Consider the following 19,515-nt stretch of genomic DNA (forward strand, 5'->3'; position numbering starts at 1 on the left):
CTTCATAGATTCTGATTCCAACCAGTTTTTCTTCCTTTGTTCAGGAGCCTCTGACCAGGGTTGCTACCAGTCGGCCATCTTCCCAGAATCCTCGTAACTTTATTTCTATTATAATTTGATAGCTGACTTGATTCATTTCCTCAAATTCCCATTTTTAAAAATCTTAGTTCCCCTTGCCTGAGCCAGAGTGAGACCCCCGACTCCTAAAAAAATAAAAAACCCAGCTGGGCTCTGCAGCAAGCACCTATAATCCCAGTGGCTTTTGGAAGCTGAGGCAGCAGGATGCCCACAGCCCAAGTCTGAGGTTGCAGTGAGCTATGATGCCATTGCACTCTGCTCAGGGCATAGGGTGGGACTCTGTCTCAACAACAATAACAAACAACAACCAAAAAGAATGGATAAAATATGCTATCTCCTCAAGCCAGTGGTCCATATACCCTCCAAAAAGAAGAGCAATAAAAAAAAGAAAGGTAACATGATAAAAACACTTCTTTAAACTACAGAGAAAAACATATATGAGGATTGCCTTTATATTTTCAAGTCAACTAGTCATTTTGCAATTGTATTAAACAATAAAATAATTTAATTTTAACTCTAAAATAATATATGTGTCCAGAGTGAGAGTTTTCACTTTTACAGGGTGTCCTGGCCTAAAAACTGTCAGTACTGCAGAAGATGTGGGCTTTTGCACAAGTTGCAGTTTGATCCTTTCAGACCACATTATCCAAGTTCATTGCCTCCATATTACATGGTTTAGAAAAACCTAATTTCTAAAAGAATCTTACTTTTGTGCTTTTTGAGAACATATAGGGCAAGGCCTATTGAATCCTTGAGTTTGGAAGGCATTTCCATAGCCGTTTGCTTTGTTTTTCTTTCATTTTAGATATAAGCCTCCTTTTCTATCCCTCTCCTTCATTTTTCCGCCTCAAGCTATTCCCCTGAGTAGAGTGCTGTGGCGTCACAGCTCACAGCAACTTGTAACTCCTGGGCTCAAGCGAGTCTTCTGCCTCAGCCTCCCAAGTAGCTGGGACCACAGGCGCCTGCCACAACGCCCAGCTATTTTTTGGTTGCAGCTTTCATTGTTGTTTGGCGGGCCTGGGCTGGATTCGAACCTGCCACCTTAGGTGTATGTGGCTGGCGCCTTAGCCACTTGAGCCATAGGCGCCAAACCTCCACCTAAAAATATTTAAACATTTTTTTCTTGATGGTTGAATTTGAACTTTACTACAATAATAACTTATTTATATTATTAGAAATATTAGATTTCTAATTTTATAAATATAAATATGTGATTTTGTTGATCCCATTCATGTCTGTATTTCATATTTCATTTTTCACATGAACATCCATATTTTTCACATTGAACATCATATTGCAGTCAGCTATGGGAATTGCTTTTTGGGGGCTCCAGAGAATGGTACTAGAATGACCTTAGGTTGCCATTGGGTATGCATTCCACTACTAGGATGACCTGAGAGTTGTATCAGTGCCTTTCTGATACCACTTTAAAACTGTTCATAGGGCTTGAAGAAGTGGTTGAAGATAAAATCCTTAGTATTTCTTAGCAAAATAATATTTTGTTAACTGGTTATATACACACTGCTTTAATCCATGTGTTTTTCTCCCACCTTCCTTCCCCCCCTCCACGTAGATATCAGAAAAGAAAGGAAAAGAAACAAATCCTGGTTTTGGTGGACCAGTTGTTAGTTCTCTATATCATGAAGAAACCATCAGGTAATTTCTCTTCTGATCTATGTGTGTGTATTTTTATGTATGTGTGTGTGTAGTTGTTTATGTATATGTATATATATTTTTAAACCTTGAATCTTCAATTTGTGAAGCACTATTTCTTAACATGAAATTGATTTGATGGCATGTCTAGAAGGATAATTAATTGCAGGAAAGAATGTTTTAGGTGTATAATCTTTAAAATCAATAAATGTCTGAACCAGTGCCAGATATTAAATATCTTATACTTTTTATCAGTATCTGATAATAATTGTCTGAATCAGTGCCTTTCCCCCCAATCTTGTTTGTGAAATAAAAGCTTGCCCTGCCAGCTAAATCTGATTTTCCTCAAAATACTATTATTTCTTTTAAAGTTTAATTTTCATAATTTATTTACTTAAAATTCATTTAAATTTACTCTAAAAGTCATTTTAGAGTGTAAAATGGTAGTGTGAAGTTTCCTCAAAAAGTTAAATATTGAATTATCGTATTATTCAACAATTCCACTTCTAATTACGTATCCATAAAATTGAAAGCAGGATTTCAGATCATATTTGCACACCCCTGTTCATAGCAGAACTGTTTTCATATGATAGTTAAAAGGTGGATACAATCAAAGTGTCCATTGAGGGATGCATAGATAAATAAAATGTGGTGTATACAATGGAATATTATACAGCCTTAAAAAGGAAGAACATTTGTACACATGCAACATCATGTAAAAAACCTTGAGGACATTATGCTAAGTGAAATAAGCCTGTCACAAAAAGACAAATACTATATAGTTATACTTATATGAGGTATCTAGAGTAGTCAAGTTCATAGAAATAGAAAGTAAAACAGGGATTGCCAGCAGGTAGGAGGGGAAGTGGGATAGGGTGTAAGTTTTGCAAGATGAAAAAGTTCTGGAGATTACACAACAGTATGAAGATACTTAACACTACTGAGGTATAGTAATGGTCAAGTTGCTAAATTTTTACCATATTAAACAATGTTTTAAAGATCATTTTGTATTAAAACTCTTAAATTTTGTGTAAAATTTCTTGGATAATCTTTTTCTTTCTGGGTGGCAACTGTGGCTCAGTGAATAAGGTGCTGGCCCCATATACTGAGGCTGGCAGGTTCGAACTGCAACAAAAAAAAGCTGGGCGTTGTGGCGGGCACCTGTCGTCCCAGCTACTTGGGAGTCTGAGGGAAGAGAATTGCCTAAGCCCAAGAGCTGGAGGTTGCTGTGAGCTATGATCCTACAGCACTCTGCCAAGGATGACAGAGTGAGACTCTGTCTCTTAAAAAAAAAAAAATCTTTTTCTTTCAGCAGTATGTGTGTATAAATGAGAAGGATTCTATGCTGCTTTAAAGAGTCGTATGACATGTTCTTCCAAGATTGCTACTTTATACAAACTAAACAAAAAATGGGAGTCTCTGATGCTCTTACTCTGAGTTATCTGAGTGTTCCTTTACTTGTTAACATGAAATAATTGAGCTCTAATTTTCAAGTGAAAAACTGGGATCACCTAAATTTATTGAAGGGAAATACCTATCTTCATAGAATGAAGAGGAAATTATACCAGCAGTTTATGTTTCACACCTGCAGGAATGAGTTTACTGACATTATTCACCATGTAAAGAAATAGCAGTGTGAACTCCAGATGACATTGTAAGAGGAAAGTTATTGGTACCTCTATGAATGAAAAACTCAAAGTGCACCTAGTTTCTACTTACTGATCAAGTAGTCAGTTAATGGTATGGGACCTGTCTTGAATCTGTTTGCATAGCAAGCACCCATTTTTACTTACATTAAATGTTTATGAAGGATGGGAAGGCTGATGGAAGTTTGGGGGAAATAAAGATACTCTTTAAGGCTTCTTCTGGCCTGAAGTACATTTGCCACTCTGATTCTTGTGATAGACTCTGAGAACTCTGAGGAGCCCATAAAAGTTTTGAGAAAGCATAGCTTAAAAACCACTTCCAGAATTTTAACCCTTCCTTCAACCCCAGTATATTCAGAAAGTATTTTGGGGTCCTTAATTTGTATATTCTATCTTTAGAATCTTCTAAAAAATGGTATTTTATAACCTTAAACCCTACTAATCAAAATTTATGAAATGTTCAAATCACGTCAGGAAACCTTCAGAGTCATTTTACTAGGTAATAAGAGGGAGGCAGTCATTTCTTCTCTGTTTTCTGATAGTCTTTTGTTTATACTTTAGAATTTATCACATTATGCCAAATTAAATTTTAAAAATTATTATTTTTTTTTTATTGTTGGGCATTCATTGAGGGTACAAGATGTGTCACACCCTGAGACCCCACCCCACCTCCCTCCTTCCCCCTTTTTAAAAACGTTGTCCTCTCCACTAAATTTTTAGTTTTCAAAGGCAAAGATCATATTTTATCCATCTGTACAAGGTCCCAGAACTTAGTAGGTATCCAATAAAATTGCTCAGAACTTCAGAGATATCCACAGCTGCTTCCCTCAAAGAACTAAGTATTTAGTGAGTGTTGCTGAGGTAGAGTCAGCCTAATGGCCCAGTCCTAAAATAGGGAACTGCTGGTTTCTTTTTCCTGTTATATGTCCATTCTCAGCTCTTTCTCTGAACAATTAAAAACATTATGGACTATTTTTCTCTCCTAGTTAGATAAATAAACAAAACATAAGAGGAAAGATGAAGACAGAAGTGATTTTTTAAATAAGCTTAATTTTCTAATAGTATCAATCACTTTACAATAAATAATAATGATCTTTATTTTATGTGCTATTTTCCTTCAGGGCTCCCAGATTCTAGTATTTTTCTTTTTTTCTTTCTCTTTCTTTTTCTTTTTTCTTTTTTTTTTTTTTTTTTTGAGACAGAGTCTCACTTTGTGGCCCTTGGTAGATTGCCGTGGCATCACAGCTCACAGCAACCTCAAACTCTACGGCTTAAGTGACTCTCTTGCCTCAGCCTCCCAAGTAGCTGGGCCTACAGCCCCCCGCCACAACGCCCAGCTATCTTTTGGTTGTAGTTGTCATTGTTGTTTGGCAGGCCTGGGCTGGATTCAAATCTGCCAGCTCTGGTGTATGTGGGCACCCTTAGCTGCTGAGCTACAGGTGCCAAGCCAATTCTAGTATTTTTCAAAATGACATACTGAATACAGTTGCTTTTGGAACGTCTAATAGACACGACCACAGTAGCTCTACAGAACATGAAGCAAATCAAATGTATGCCAGTGAAGTGAGAGAAGAAATTGTGTGATAAACTGTATTGAAAGCTTTAATCTTGCAAGCCTTTTCTTTCACCCAATTCCTAAAGAAGTGACCTAAGTCAATATGTCGAATTTTGACCATGAGAAACAATGACAAAAAAATATATAGCTTATTTTTGTAAAGTATAGGTTTTAATTCAGCTTGACACATGTTTATTATGAATTTACAGTTGAGTGTATATTTCTGCTTCTTAGGTTTTTTTTTTTTTTTCCTCTCCTTTTCAGACAGAGTCTCACTCTGTTGCCTGAATTATAGTGCAGTGGTGTCATTAGAGCTCACTGCAGCTTCAAACTCCTGGTCTCAAGCAATCCCCCTGCCTCAGGTTTTCCCAAGAAGATGGGACTGTAGGTGCACACCGGGATGCCTGGCTAATTTTTCTATGTTTTGTAGAGATGGGGTCTTACTCTTGCACAGGCTACTCTCTGTCTCTCAAGCTCAAGCAAATCCTCCTACCTCAGCCTCCTGGAGTGCTAGGATTATAATCATAAGCCACTTCATAAGCCACTGTGCCCAGCCAATTGAAAGCCTTTTAACTGTTATTAACGGTAACTTTTTCACTACTACAGCAGATCAGAAATCACAGCAACTAGTGAGATTCTTATATTGAGGGAATTCATTTTTTAGTGTAACAGAAATCCATTATAACAAATTAGATAACAATAAAAATTTTTACATATTAAAATGTCCGATTATTCCAGTGTATGGCCAGATGTAATCCCTGTGGTTTCTTAAGCATCAGAATGCAACTGGAACAATGAAAGATTATTTCTTGAATTTTGCTTGTATTTTGGTGAAACCTGGTGTTTTCTTTTTCTAGAGAAAGTTGTACTTTAATTAATGTTAATTGTAATTCTTAGCAGAATTATGTTCAGCTGAGGTGAAAATGATGTTAGATTTTAGAGTTTTAGAAACATCAAATGGTAAACTTGATGAAAAGAAAAAGTTTTCTATAGAACCATTGTTTTGGGGTTATAAATAATGTATTTTAAAGGTTGTTTTAGATTCTTCAATATATAAACTCCAAATTTTTTTCACATTTATCAAGATCAGAAAAATCAATAACCAGTAGTTTCACTTGATTAGGCTTGGGTTCCATGTTGTGGCAGGTTTTCTGACTAATGTGTATTATAGATGATAAGTTAAGAGCCCATTTTAGCTTTAACATAAATATTCTTGAGCCAAGGGCCATTGGGGCCGATTCTGAGCTTGCTTCCTGCCTTTTTGGTTCTGACCTTTATTTCTCCTCTGTCATAGAAAGTGACAATATAATGTCACAGGGACAGATCTATGTGTTAATATTCCAGAGCCCTGACACCAATTCACCAATTTCTCATTCCGAAGTTAATTTTCTATAATATGATAGAAGTATAGTGTGAGTCTAATTAAGAACAAAATTACAGAACCATACTTCTGGCATTCAAATGCTGGTTCCTCCTCTTACTAGATATGTGACCTTGGGCAAGTTATGTATCTATAAATAGGGATAATTATAGTACCTGTCATACATGATATTTACATGGATTGTATGATTATCTGCACATGGTACAGTATCTGGTATAAAATAAGTTACTTTATAAATGTTAGCTTTTATTAGTATTGTTACTTAGCATAAGGCATCTCTACAGAGAAGACCAAGCTAATATCATGTCATTCTGGCTATAGAATTAGGGGTAAGTTGTTTGCATTTGCAAAAGAAAATGGAAAACATAAAAGGGAGCGAATGTTATTAGACCTGTGTTTGGAACTATAGAAACAAAAGACAGACAGAATCTTGAGTAATCTCTCATTTTGAGGTCAGCTGTATTTCATTTATATAGCAGATGGGCAGAAAAAGCAGTGGTTAATAGGTATTGGGCTTTGCCAAGAGTCAAATGGTTCTATATATTATATATAGAAGGTGGCCATAAAGTTTCTGTGCAGTTCAAAACAGGCAGCTATTTACAAGAATCATTTTTTGGTGACTTGTATACTTAGAAGATTTGACCTAAAAGTTGGCACATAAACTGAGAAATTAGGGCAAGAACTAAAAATACAGTAAATGAAGAATATACAGATCCTACCCCATCCTGCAATAAGATTTGTTCTTCCCTGTTAGGTTTTGTAGTTTGACGCCATGTAATCTATCAGAATTTTATTAATTCCACTTACACAAGCAGCCATCTGGACCTTCTCTAAGCAAGACCAGACTAGTATACAACTGAAATGATTGATGGGCACTGGAATTGATTAGTTGTTCTATGAGACAAATGAAGTGTTTTGGCAGAAAATAGCAAAGGTCGCTGCTTGTGGTCAGACACAGAAACCTGTAAAAATTTCAGAGACGCTTTCGATATTGAGTTACAAACTTTCAATTTTTAAACAATAATGGATTTTGAAAATATTTTAGAAATACCTTTTCAGTGACAGCTCTCCAGTCCTGTTTATAAACTGGAAGAATATAACTATAAAAAACTAGAATGAAAGTGATTGTTTCATTCTTTAATTTTGTATTCTTGGTGAAAATATGAACCAGCATGAAAGCATAAAAGCCTGTCACTTACATATAAATTGTACTCTTAAATTTTCCTTAAAGAAGTGTGATTGGGGAAAAAACTGCAACATATATGGCTTTATTGTAAATGATTTATAAAATCAGATGGTAAAAAATTCCATTTAGTTTTATATTGTTAGATAATATTTAGGTAAATATTGTTATATTTAGTTGTTAGATAGCAACTTGTTTTTAAAAAATCTGTTTAAAGGCTCTGAAGCTTCAAGAGTATGTGTTACATATATTTCCATTTAAAAAATGGAATATTTGGATTTTTGTACCTGTAACAGGCTTCTGAGGTATCACTGCTCTGGTGACACTCACTGTCCACAGTTCCAAAATGCTTCCCTCCACTGGTTTGGCTGGTGGTAGTGTAACACTTCCCTGTTTCACTGTTGCCTGTGATCAACACTGTGTTAACATTTTGGTGATAGGTGATAAATTGGATGACATATGTCTTGTTACATTCTGGTTATTCTTTGAGGACTACACAAGTGTGTATAGGCAAGTGGGCAACACCCCCTTGAGAATCTGACTGCTCAGAATGAACTTGAGTTATGGATTTATTCAGCCTGTAAAACCTCAGCTGGCATAAATAATTGAGAAAGCAAAGGTTTGTCTGTGGTGCATACCTCAGGGACTCATGGCGCCTTTCCTCTTCCCTACCTCCCTTTCTTATGAAAATGATCCCAGTTGCACTCCTAGATAATAACACACCAAGCAATTAAAAGCCATGGGTGGCTGGAGAGAGGAGAAAAGGTTTAGTTAATGAGCTTTTCCTTTTCCAGTGCCCATGAGAGCTTTAGGAATGACAAGGCGATTAAAGCAGAGAGATAATTATAGATTATGTGAAAATGGGTCCCTTGGGACCAATGGGTCTCGACATAAACAGTAACTGTTGTAAGAGTCTCCTGGCTCTCATATTCACCCTTTTCTAGTGTGCTTCATTTAGCTCCTGTGTGCTCAGTGTCATGACACCAACCAAGCATATAGGCAAATCCAGCCCTTTCTGAACAGAGGTCATTCGTCAACTAAAACTATTATTTTTCTTACTCTCTCCTTTTTGTCTTTCTTTTTTTCTTCCTCCTCTTCCTTCCCCTCACTTTCTTCTTTGCTGTTCACCCTTTCTAATGCTTCCCTTCTTCCTTTCCTATATCCTTATGATATGTAGTATCTGAGAAATGCTAAGTACATATATGTGTGCACATATAAAGATACATACAGTTACGGGTATACTAGATCCATGACAGTGATAAGGTGTTATATATATTACAAATAAAAATATTACAAATTAACATTTCATTGATGCCAGTTTCCCCCTCAACCCCTTTTTCACTCTGCTCCAAAATACATTGGCTTATTTTTATTTCTTTGAAGGTCTATTAATATTTGTTAGATTGATTGTCAGTGTTATATAGGGGTATGAGAAGTGACTCCCTCCAGCTTAAAACATATGCTAAATTCTTAAGATATTGAGAGCCACCATTTATTGACTGCTTATTATGTTTGTAACCATACTGTACTATGTATGTAATTTCACTTAATCTTTAGAGTGTTCCTATTAAATTTAGATGTTATTAATATCCATGTTACACAGATGAGGAAACTGAGATTTAGAGAGACTAGTTTGCTTGCTCAAGGTTACATGGTTAACCCTACTCTTAATTACTATACTATACTGGTTCCTGAAATGTTTGAGGACTCATTACAATCTCTAATTAATGAAATTGAATTTGATAGTTTTTACTATTTAATATAGTGAGTATCTTCAGTTAAAAATTTTAAATTAGATCCCTTTCCATTTAGTGTTTTAAAAAATGTACTTTATTGGTAAAATTAGAGACTCTAGTCTTTCATTTATCAATATACTGATGATGATATTTCCTTTGGATTAATTGTCTTATTGATTTTAGACTTACCTTAATGGTTGAGAATGTAACAGCTCTAAAGAGCTTTTTAGCAAAGGGGGTCCATATATTTTTCTGATAAGGCTACTAATTTCCTGGGGGTTGATTAGAACTGAATTACGCTTTTTTCTTATAGGCATTTCAGTCAACTTTGTTTAAAGTTAAGCAAATTTTAAGAGGTGAAAATGCATTTTTATTAACCCGTGTCTTTATAAATCATGGTTAAGTAATCTTTCCATTATAAGTAATTATCTACAAAAAGTGTCTGGAACATTGATTTTTCCTTTGCCAATGTTTTTTTGAAATAATGTGAGAAAAATATGTGAAAATGTAAGTGGTTTTACTGGAGGAGACCCATATCAACATAAATGATCTAATAAACAGAACCTTTAATTTGAGAGCTTTCATAATTTTCGGGTCCTAGAACTAAGTACACTGTGTATATAATTCATACTAAAAATAGGAAGATGTTGCCATTATCACACAACAGGAAGAATGGAAACTAAGTGTAGTTTTCTATAGTGTATGGAACCAATTGCAGATGTAATAGAACTCTGAGTGCAAGCACTGTGATTCAGTACAGTTGATCCTTGGACGATATGGTTTTGAACTGCATGGATCCACTTGCATGTGGATTTTTTCAGTAACTATTTGCAAGAGTTTGGAAAAAAACTCACAGATTCCCTAGAAATGTCAAAAAATTTAAGAAAAAGTCATGTCATGAAAGCATCTATTTAGATATTAGTCTAGTTTATCTCTACCATAAAATATACATAAGTCTATTATTAAAAAGTTAAAATTTATCAAAACTTGCACACATTGCATACATGGCACTATTTGTAGTTGAGAGAAGTATAAACAAACATAAAGATGTAGTATTTAAATCATAACTGTATACAGTTAACTGTAGTATATACTGTACTACGATAGTAATTTTGCGACCACTTCCCATTCCTTTTGTGCTGAGGTCATGTGTTGCAATTATCCACTTAAAACACTGTGTAGGCTTGGTGCCCATAGCTCAGTTGTTAGGACGCTGGCCACGTACACTGAGGGTGGTGGATTTGAACCTGGCCCAGGCCTACTAAACAACAATGAGAGCTACAAAAACAACAACAACAAAAAAAGCCAGACATTGTGACAGGCGCCTGTTGTCCCATCTACTTGGGAGGCTGAGGCAAGAGAATCACTTAAGCCCAAGAGTTAGAGGTTGCTGTGAGCTGTCACGTCATAGCACTCTATGGAGGGTGACATGGGTGAGACTCTGTCTCAAAAAACAAAACAAAACAACATGATGTGATATTAATCATCTTCATATGAGCAATTCATCTCTCGGTAGATTTTCTATCACAGTAAAAAGTGATCTCTCACTGTTTTTAAGTATTTTTCATTGTGTTTAGTGCAATACCATAAACCAGTAGTTCTCAACCTTCCTAATGCTGCAGCCCTTTAATACAGTTCCTGTGGGTCTCAACCCACAGGTTGAGAACTGCTGCAGCATAAACACTGAATAACACCATGGAACCTATACGGAGGGCCGCCAGTGATGCTGGAAGAGCTGCCAAGAAGCAAAGAAAAGTCGTGACGTAAGAAAAAGTTGAATTAGTTGTTATGTTCCCTAGATTGAGGTTTGCAGCTGTGATTGCCTGCCATTTCAAGATAAATGAATCCATTGTAAAGATGCTATAAAAAAAGAAAAGGAAATTCATAGTCATTCCTGCAACAGTTGCTGAGTACCTTTGTATTTTGTACTGAAATGCAGCTTTTATGTGGGTGGAGCATTGCTATAGAAAAAGCACACCTATATAGGAAAAAGCAAAGTCATTATATGATAACTTAAAGCAAAAGAAAGATAAAGGATCTAAAGCTGGAAAATTTAAAGCCAGCAAAGGATGATTTGATAATTTTAGGAGGTTTGGCTTAAAAATGTCCAGATAACAGTAGAGAGAGCTTTTCTGATAAAGAGGCAGCAGGGAGATTCTCAGATACCACTAAGACATCTCCTCCCATTGAGGAGAAAGGCCATCTGCCTTAACAGGTTTTTTATGCAGACAGAGGTGCCATATTCTGGGGGGAAATGCCACAAAAGACATTTATTATAATAGAAAGGAAGAGAAGTGAGCATTAGGTTTTAAGACATGAAGGGTTAGGCTATCTCCACTGTTTTGTGTGAAAGCTGCTAAACCCTGAGCCTTGAAGGAAAAAGATAAACACCAGCTGCCAATCTTTTGGTCGTGCAACAAGAAGGCCTCGACAACAAGAGCCGTCTCTCTAGATGGATTCCATTCATACTTTGTCCCGAAACTCAGGAGATACCTTTCTAGTAAGAGACAGACTCTTAAGATTTTTTTAGCTATTGAACACTGCTACTGGCCACCCAGAGCCCCATGAGTTCAACACCAATGCTTACCTTTAAATATAACATCTCTAATTCATTCTCTATATCAAGGGGTCAGGGAGTCAGAAAGACCTTTTAAGGCTTATTACACGTGGTGGTCTATGGAAAGGATTGTCCTGATGTTAAAGAGAGCCCTAATAGAACATCAGGAAAATCTAGAAGGATCAAATGAAGATGCCATTGTAGTTAGAGAAAAAGCCATGAAATCCATCAAACCTGAAACAATAAATTCCTGGTAGAGAAAGCCATGTCCAGGTGTTGTGTATGACTTCATAGGACTCATGGCAGAGCCAATCAGGAAGATTGTATATATGGCAACAATGATGGGACCGTGTTTTAAGATACGGATCTCAGAGAAATTTGAGAGCTAACAAACACCAAACCAAAAGAATAAGCAGATGTTGACTTGATAGAGATGAGTGCTTCCAAACCAGTGCCAGACAATGGGGAACAAAACAGGGAAGCAATGCCAGAACAAACTGACATCAGACAGTCTGGCAGAGGGTTCTGATAATTCAAGATTGCTTTAGATTTCTTTTACCACATGGACCCTCCCTCTATGAGGTGTGCACTAATACTAAAACAAATGGTGGACAAAAGACTGGTACTGTATAGAAACATTTTTAGAGAAGTGAAAAAACAAGAAAGACAGAAATTATGATGTATTTCCATAAAGTTACACTGAGTGTGCTGCCTCCTCTGCATGTGCCAGCCCAGACAGGAAGACCAGCCTCTCCTCTCCTTCCGCTCACTGCACATGGTGATGCAGATGATGATGAGGAAGAGCTTTATGATGACCCACTTCCATTTAATGAATAGCAAGTACATTAGTTCCTTATGATTTTCATAATATCTTTACTCTAGCTTACTTTGCTGTAAGAATACAGTGTATACCATACACGTCATATACAAAATAGTTGTTGGCAGATTATGTTAACAGGAAGGCTTCAAGTCAACAGTAACTTTTGTTGAAGTTTTTTTTTTTTTGAGACAGAGGCTTACTTTGTCACCCTCAGAGTGGTGTGGCATCATAGCTCACAGCAACCTTTAACTTTTGGGCTGAAACAATTCTCTTGCCTCAGCCTCCCAAGTAGTTGGGACTACAGGTGCCCACTACGACACCCAGCTATTTTTTTTTTTTGGTCAGTTTTTTTTGGCCGGGTCCAGGTTTGAACCCACCTCCTTGAGCCACAGACGCCGCCCTTTTGGTGAAGTTTTTGAGGAGTCTAATGTTATACATGCATTTTTGACTGTGTGGATAACATGGGGTGGTGGTCAGTGTTCTCCACGTTGTTCAATGGTCAACTGTCTGAATTCTTTCAGTCATTCTCTGGTCCATTTGGCACTGTGTTTTGTTGTGGTTTTGTTTGTTTGTGTAGACAGAGCCTTGCTTTGTTGCCCCACCTAAAGTGCAGTGGCATCATCATAGTTCATTGCAACCTCAAACTTCTGAGCTCAAATGATCCTTCTGCCTTAGGCTCCCTAGTAGCTGGTACTACAGGTGCATGCCACCATACCTAGCTTATTTTTTTATTTTTAGTATAGATAGGGGTCTTGCTTTTGTTCAAGATGGTCTCAAATTCTTGACCTAAAGTAATCCTCCCTCAAATGATTCTCCCTCCTGACTTTTCAGAGTGCTTAGATTATAGGCATAAGCCACTTGACACTGTATATTTTGAATTTACCTTATTACTTCTTCAATTCCAAGGCACTACTGGTTTTTAAGAACATCATTATTTAAATACCATTAAGAAAAAAATCCTGTCAATTAAAATTATTAGATGCCATGGATTAGAAGATCCTTGAGAGGTATTAAAATATGGAAAAAATTGTGTTTTAGACTCAATCAATTATGACAGGTTAGTAAATGATTTCTAAATGTCTTCAGTATTTCAAGAATTATTTTAAGAACAGTGCAACAAATAACACACTGTAAGTGCTTTGATCTGAATGCTAGATTTATTAAACGTAGTTAATATGCAAGCAGTATTTTGCCTCTTCCAGGGCTTATGACTAAGGCAACGGTTCTCAACCTGTTTGGGGGTCGAATGATCCTTTCACAGGGGTCACCTGAATACCTTCTGCATATCACATATTTACATTATGATTCATAACAGTAGCAAAATTACAGTTATGAAGTAGCAACAAAAATAATTTTATGGCTTGGTGCCTGTGGCTCAAGTGGCTAGGGTGCCAGCCACATACACCTAAGGTGGCGGATTCGAATCCAGCCCCAGCCCACCAAACAACAATGATGACTGCACCAAAAAAAATAGCCAGGCGTTGTCGTGGGCGCCTGTGGTCCCAGCTACTTGGGAGGCAGAGGCAGGAGACTCACTTGAGCCCAGGATTTGGAGGTTGCTGTGAGTTGTGATGCCATGGCACTCTACCCAGGGGGACAGCTTGAGGCTCTGTCTCAAAATTATAATAATAATAATTTTTATGGTTGGGATTCACCATAATATGAGGAACTGTATTAAAGGGTCACGGCATTAGGAAGGTTGAGAACCACTGGACTAAGGTATTCCAGAAAGGAGATACTATTTGCAAGATTTTACTTGAGGATTATAGTATAGACTCTTATTTATGGTCATTGGTAAGATTTTTAAAATTTTTTTAAATTATGGGTACATAATAGTTGTATATATTTATGGGGTAAATGATGTTTTGGTACAAGCATGCAATGTCTAATCATAGTAATTGGGACATCTATCACCTCAAGCATTTATTATTTCTTTGTATTAGGAACATTCCAATTCCAGTCTTCTAGTTATTTCAAAGTATACAATAACTTATTGTTGACTATAGTCACTCTTTCTTGCTATCAAATATTATTTGTTGTATTTAACTTGTGGTATTTTTGCACCCATTAACCTTCCTCACTTTATCCCCCCCCACCTATTGCCTTTTCATCCTATAGTAACCATCATTCTACTCATTTACCTCTGTGAGATGAATTGTTAATGTTTTAGTTTCCACATGTGATTGTGAATGTGTAAACTTTGTCTTTCTATACCTGGTTTATTTCACTTAACATAATGTTCTCCAGTTCCATCTATGTTGTTGCAAAAGTCAGGAGTCATTCTTTTTTTAATGGCGGAATAAGTGTTTGTGTACTACATTTGATGGACACTTAGGTTGATTCTAAATCTTGTATTGTGAATAGTGCTGCAATAAACATGGGAGTCCAGATCCTCCTTTTATATACTGATTTCCTTTCTTGTGAATATACACCTGGCACTGGAATTGTGGGGTCATATGCTAGTTCTGTTTTTAGTTTTTTCGAGGAGCCTCCATACAATTCTCCATAGTGGTTGCACTAATTTACATTTCTTCAACAGTGTGTAAGTGTTCCTGTTTCTTCAGATCCTTACCAGCATTTGTTATTGCCTATCTTTTTTTTTTTTTTTTTTGCAGTTTTTGCCCGGGGCTGAGTTTGAACCTGCCACGTCAGGCACATGGGGCCTGCGCCCTACTCCTTTGAGCCACAGGCGCCACCCTATTGCCTATCTTTTGAATAAGAAACATTTTAACTGGGGCAAGATAATATTTAACTATAGTTTTGACTTGCATTTTTCTGATGAGTTATGATGTTGAGCATTTTTCATATACTTACTGGCCATTTGTATATCTCCTTTTCGGAAAATGTCTATGCATATCTTTTGCCTATTTTATATTCAGATTGTTTGATATTTTCCAGTTGATTAGAATTCCTTACATGTTCTAGATCTAGTTATTAATCCCTTGTCAGATAGGTAGTTTGCACACATTTTCTCCCGTTCTGTGGGTTGTCTCTTCATGTTGATTGTTTTCTTTGCCATACAGAAGCTTTTCACCTTGATGTGATCCCATTTGTCCATTTTTCCTTTGATTGTTCGTACTTTTGAGGTATTATTACTCAGGAAGTCATTGCTCAGACCAATATCCTAGAGCATTTCCCCAATATGATGAGATCTATAGTAAAAAGCAGTGTTCTTCAAGGTGAAATTAACATCTAAAATCTTTTTTTTTTTTTTTTGAGACAGAGTCTCACGCTGTCACCCTGGGTAGCGTGCTATGGCATCACAGCTCACAGCAACTCAGACTCTTGGGCATAAGCAATTCTCTGCCTCAGCCTCCCAAGCAGCTGGGACTACAGGTGCCTGCACAACGCCCAGTTATTTGTTTTGTTGTTCTTGCTACAGTTCTTATTTTAGCTGGCCCAAGCTGGGTTCCAACCCACCGGCCTCAGTATATGTGGCCAGTGCCCTACGCACTAAGCTATGGGCACTGCCCTACAATCTTAATTAGATACTAATTAGAAGTGGGAATTTTCAGTGTGCTAAATATGGGAGACATGACTATTTAATCCATGAATGAGGAGTTGTCTTTACCTATTTTCTCCTCCCAAATAAATCTTAAACCACCTTTGCTAAAAAACCTTTGAATAAGAACAGATTCTTTCAGGGAAAGAAACAGCTATCATTAAAATTAAAATATGCCTGTATAATGTTTTATGTTTGTAAATTAACACACACTTTTTTAAAATACAGAGAGGATCTTAATTTCTATGTTTCTATTTTATCTCAACTGCTAAAATACTGATATTTTCATTATATCAAAATTGATTATCTAAAGATATAGAAAAAGATTATATATAAGAAAGATTATATTTAAAAGAATCAACATTAGGTTTTGGGATTTTTATTTGCATACACAGAATATTGAAGATTATAGTTAGTTGAGGTCATTGAGATGACAGCATTACTTCCTAACATTATATTTGGACAGAATAACAATTCTTTACCTTTAGATGGAAAGCTGGCTGTGCATGCACCAAATAAGTTAGGAACTTATATTCCTACAGAGGAGTAATATTCATCAGCAGTACAACTGAATTTTGGAAGACAGCAGTGGGATTCAGGCCTTCATCCTAGAAAGACTAGCATCAAAGGAACTTCACAGAGTGGCTTTTTTTGTGTGTATGTGTGAATTTGCCCTTATTCAGTGTCCATTCTTCAATCTCAAAGATCTAGAAAAAAGTCTCATAGATTGAGCAGACCTGTACAGACACAGTAGCAATAATATAAAATTCATCTCAAATTGAGTTTTAAGCTAAAATGCTGATCAGATATTCTGACACACACCTCTAATCACAGCCATGTGGGAGGCTGAGGTAAGAAGATCACTGGAATCCAGGAGTTGGAGGTTGCAGTAAGCTGTGATGACATCACTGCACTCTAGCCCAGGTGACAGAGGAAGACCTTGTCTCAAAAAAGAAAGGAAAAGAAAAAAATCCCTAAACTGATTATTTACTTATTAAAGGGACTATGTCTTTTTAGTGATTGAAGTACTGGGTCCTCCCAGTACTGAGTATTGAGAAGCCCAGAAAGACAGATTAATGGTTGGTCGTTTGTGAACATAAAAATAGAGCCAGGTAAGGTGAATCATTTTGAGGATTGCTTTAGCCATGTCCTAATGAGGCTTCAGGAACAAACTGTCCCCACCAGAGAACAGAATGGTTTTTTGCCTCAGAGTAATTATTTCTTTTGGTCAGTGTTCATATTGTCCTTACTGACTTTACTCCTCCTATGGTTTTAGATGTGTTAAGATTAGTATCTGAATCAAGAAAATCTTCTGGCTCAGCACCCATAGCACAGTGGTTACGGCATCAGCCACATATACCAAGGCTGACAGGTTCGAACCCGGCCTAGGCCAGCTAAACAATAATGTTACAACTGCAACAAAAAATAGCCGGGCATTGAGGTGGGCGCCTATAGTCCCAGCTACTTGGGAAGCTGAGAAAGAAAATCACTTAAACCCAAGAGTTGTGAGCTGTGACACTATGAGGGTGACTACTGAGGGTGACTTAGTGAGAGACTATCTCAAAACTAAAGAAAGAAAGAAAACCTTTTCTCCTCTCATTGGGTACTTAATTAGTTTGTTTAACAGGACAGTCTTACCCCTCCTTAATCCAGGTTTGGAAGAGTAGATACTATTTTGTTCTCCACCCAACCTGTTACTTACATTATAAGCCTTGTGCTGTGGGTCTTTGTGATCTGTTACCCTGCGTATCTCTCTTGCTCAACACCCTGCCTTGACCAATTGCTTGCAGTTGAATACCTTTTTTCTCTCATGCTTTTTCTTCCTATTCTTTTGAATCCTTCAATAACCCAATGGGGTGGCTCAGCGCCTGTGGCTCAAGCGGCTAAGGCGCCAGCCACATACACCTAAGGTGCTGGGTTCAAATCCCCAGCCCGGGCCCGCCAAACAACAATGATGGCTGCAACCAAAAAATGGCCAGGTGTTGTGGCAAGCACCTGTAGTCCCAGCTACTTGGGAGGCTGAGGCAGGAGACTCACTTGAGCCCAGGAATTGGAGGTTGCTGTGAGCGTGATGCCATGGCACTCTACCCAGGGGGATAGCTTGAGGCTCCGTCTCAAAAAAAAAATAATAACCCAGTGGGATTATTTGTCAGTTCATCCTTCAAGATAAGGCCATAATGTCAGTTCTTCTAATACCTTTTTGACCATCCTTGTTTAAGTAGCCCATTCCTTGCTTTTGGCCTCTACTTCATAAAATATTCAGTTAGAACAGTGATAATCAAAAACTTTTTCTGTAGTCATAAGAAAATTTTGGAAGTCTGTGTTTCCTCTTATATTTTTAAGATACCATCTACAATTTTTCATTAAATGTTTGAATACAGTAGAACCTTGATAGTTGAACACCTCCCTACATTGACCACCTCTTTAAATTGACCCAGTTTTCATAGACTAGACATGTACTACATGTAGGTATCAGTACAGTAGGACAAGTTCTTTATGTTGAACAGTTTATTACAGTCGCTTAGGTGATCACTTTACAGAGGTTCTACTGTAATTGCAAAAGATATAATTTCTTTAAAAAAGTTTTTAGCATATAATTTCTTGCATTTTATAAATAATACCATTTTAAAATAAACATTCTTTTATATGTATCTAGAGGAATCTGAATACTGTAAAGATGATCCATTTTCTGAATACATGAATGTGGTATCATTGAGGGAAACTAGATGACAGGTACACTGGATCTCTGTATTATTTCGTACAACCACATGTGAATCTTCAATTATCTCAAAATAAAAAGCTTAGCCGGGCACAGTGGCTCACGCCTGTAATCTCAGCCCTCTGGGAGGCTGAGGCAGGTGGAATCACTCAAGCTCAGGAGTTCAAGACCAGCCTGAGCAAGAGTGAGACCCCCATCTCTACTAGAAACGAAATATTGAGGCTAGAGGATCACTTGAGCCTAAGAATTTGAGGTTGCTGTGAGCTATGACTCCATGGCACGCTACCAAAGGTGACAGCTTGGGATTCTGTCTCAGAAAAAAAAAAGTTTAATTAAAATAAATAAGATTCTGCTTCTGATTAAAAAGTACATTAACAAATTTTACATCATTCTTTTTTCTCCCTTTATTCTACTTCTACATAATTTCATTTTAAAGTAATATATTTCTGTGTAGTTATCACTAAGCAAAAATGTGTATATAAATTGAAGTTTTAAAATAATTAATTTTCTGTGACCTGAAAGTTTAAGCATTAATTTTTTCTCATTTGAATTATCTTTATAATTATTTCTATACAGTTGATCAAAGCTACATACATTCTAAGTTTTATTAAATAATTATTAAAGAAAATTTTATTGAAAATGTGTCTCTTGGCTCGGCGCCTATAGCTCAACCGGCTAAGGCGCC

At 36.8% G+C, this 19,515-nt stretch overlaps 1 protein-coding gene across 1 annotated transcript in view; it reads left to right on the forward strand.

Annotated features, from left to right (window-relative positions):
* ACBD6 (acyl-CoA binding domain containing 6) overlaps positions 1-19,515 on the forward strand; it is a 214,038-nt gene that overhangs the window by 68,372 nt on the left and 126,151 nt on the right. The window contains exon 4 of the mRNA XM_003785668.2: positions 1,652-1,734. Coding sequence (XP_003785716.1) covers positions 1,652-1,734 — 83 coding nt within the window. The remainder of the gene's footprint in view (positions 1-1,651; positions 1,735-19,515) is intronic.

Source organism: Otolemur garnettii, unplaced genomic scaffold, assembly GCF_000181295.1.
Source record: "Otolemur garnettii isolate 467f Iridium unplaced genomic scaffold, OtoGar3 scaffold00016, whole genome shotgun sequence".
NCBI lineage: Eukaryota > Metazoa > Chordata > Mammalia > Primates > Galagidae > Otolemur > Otolemur garnettii.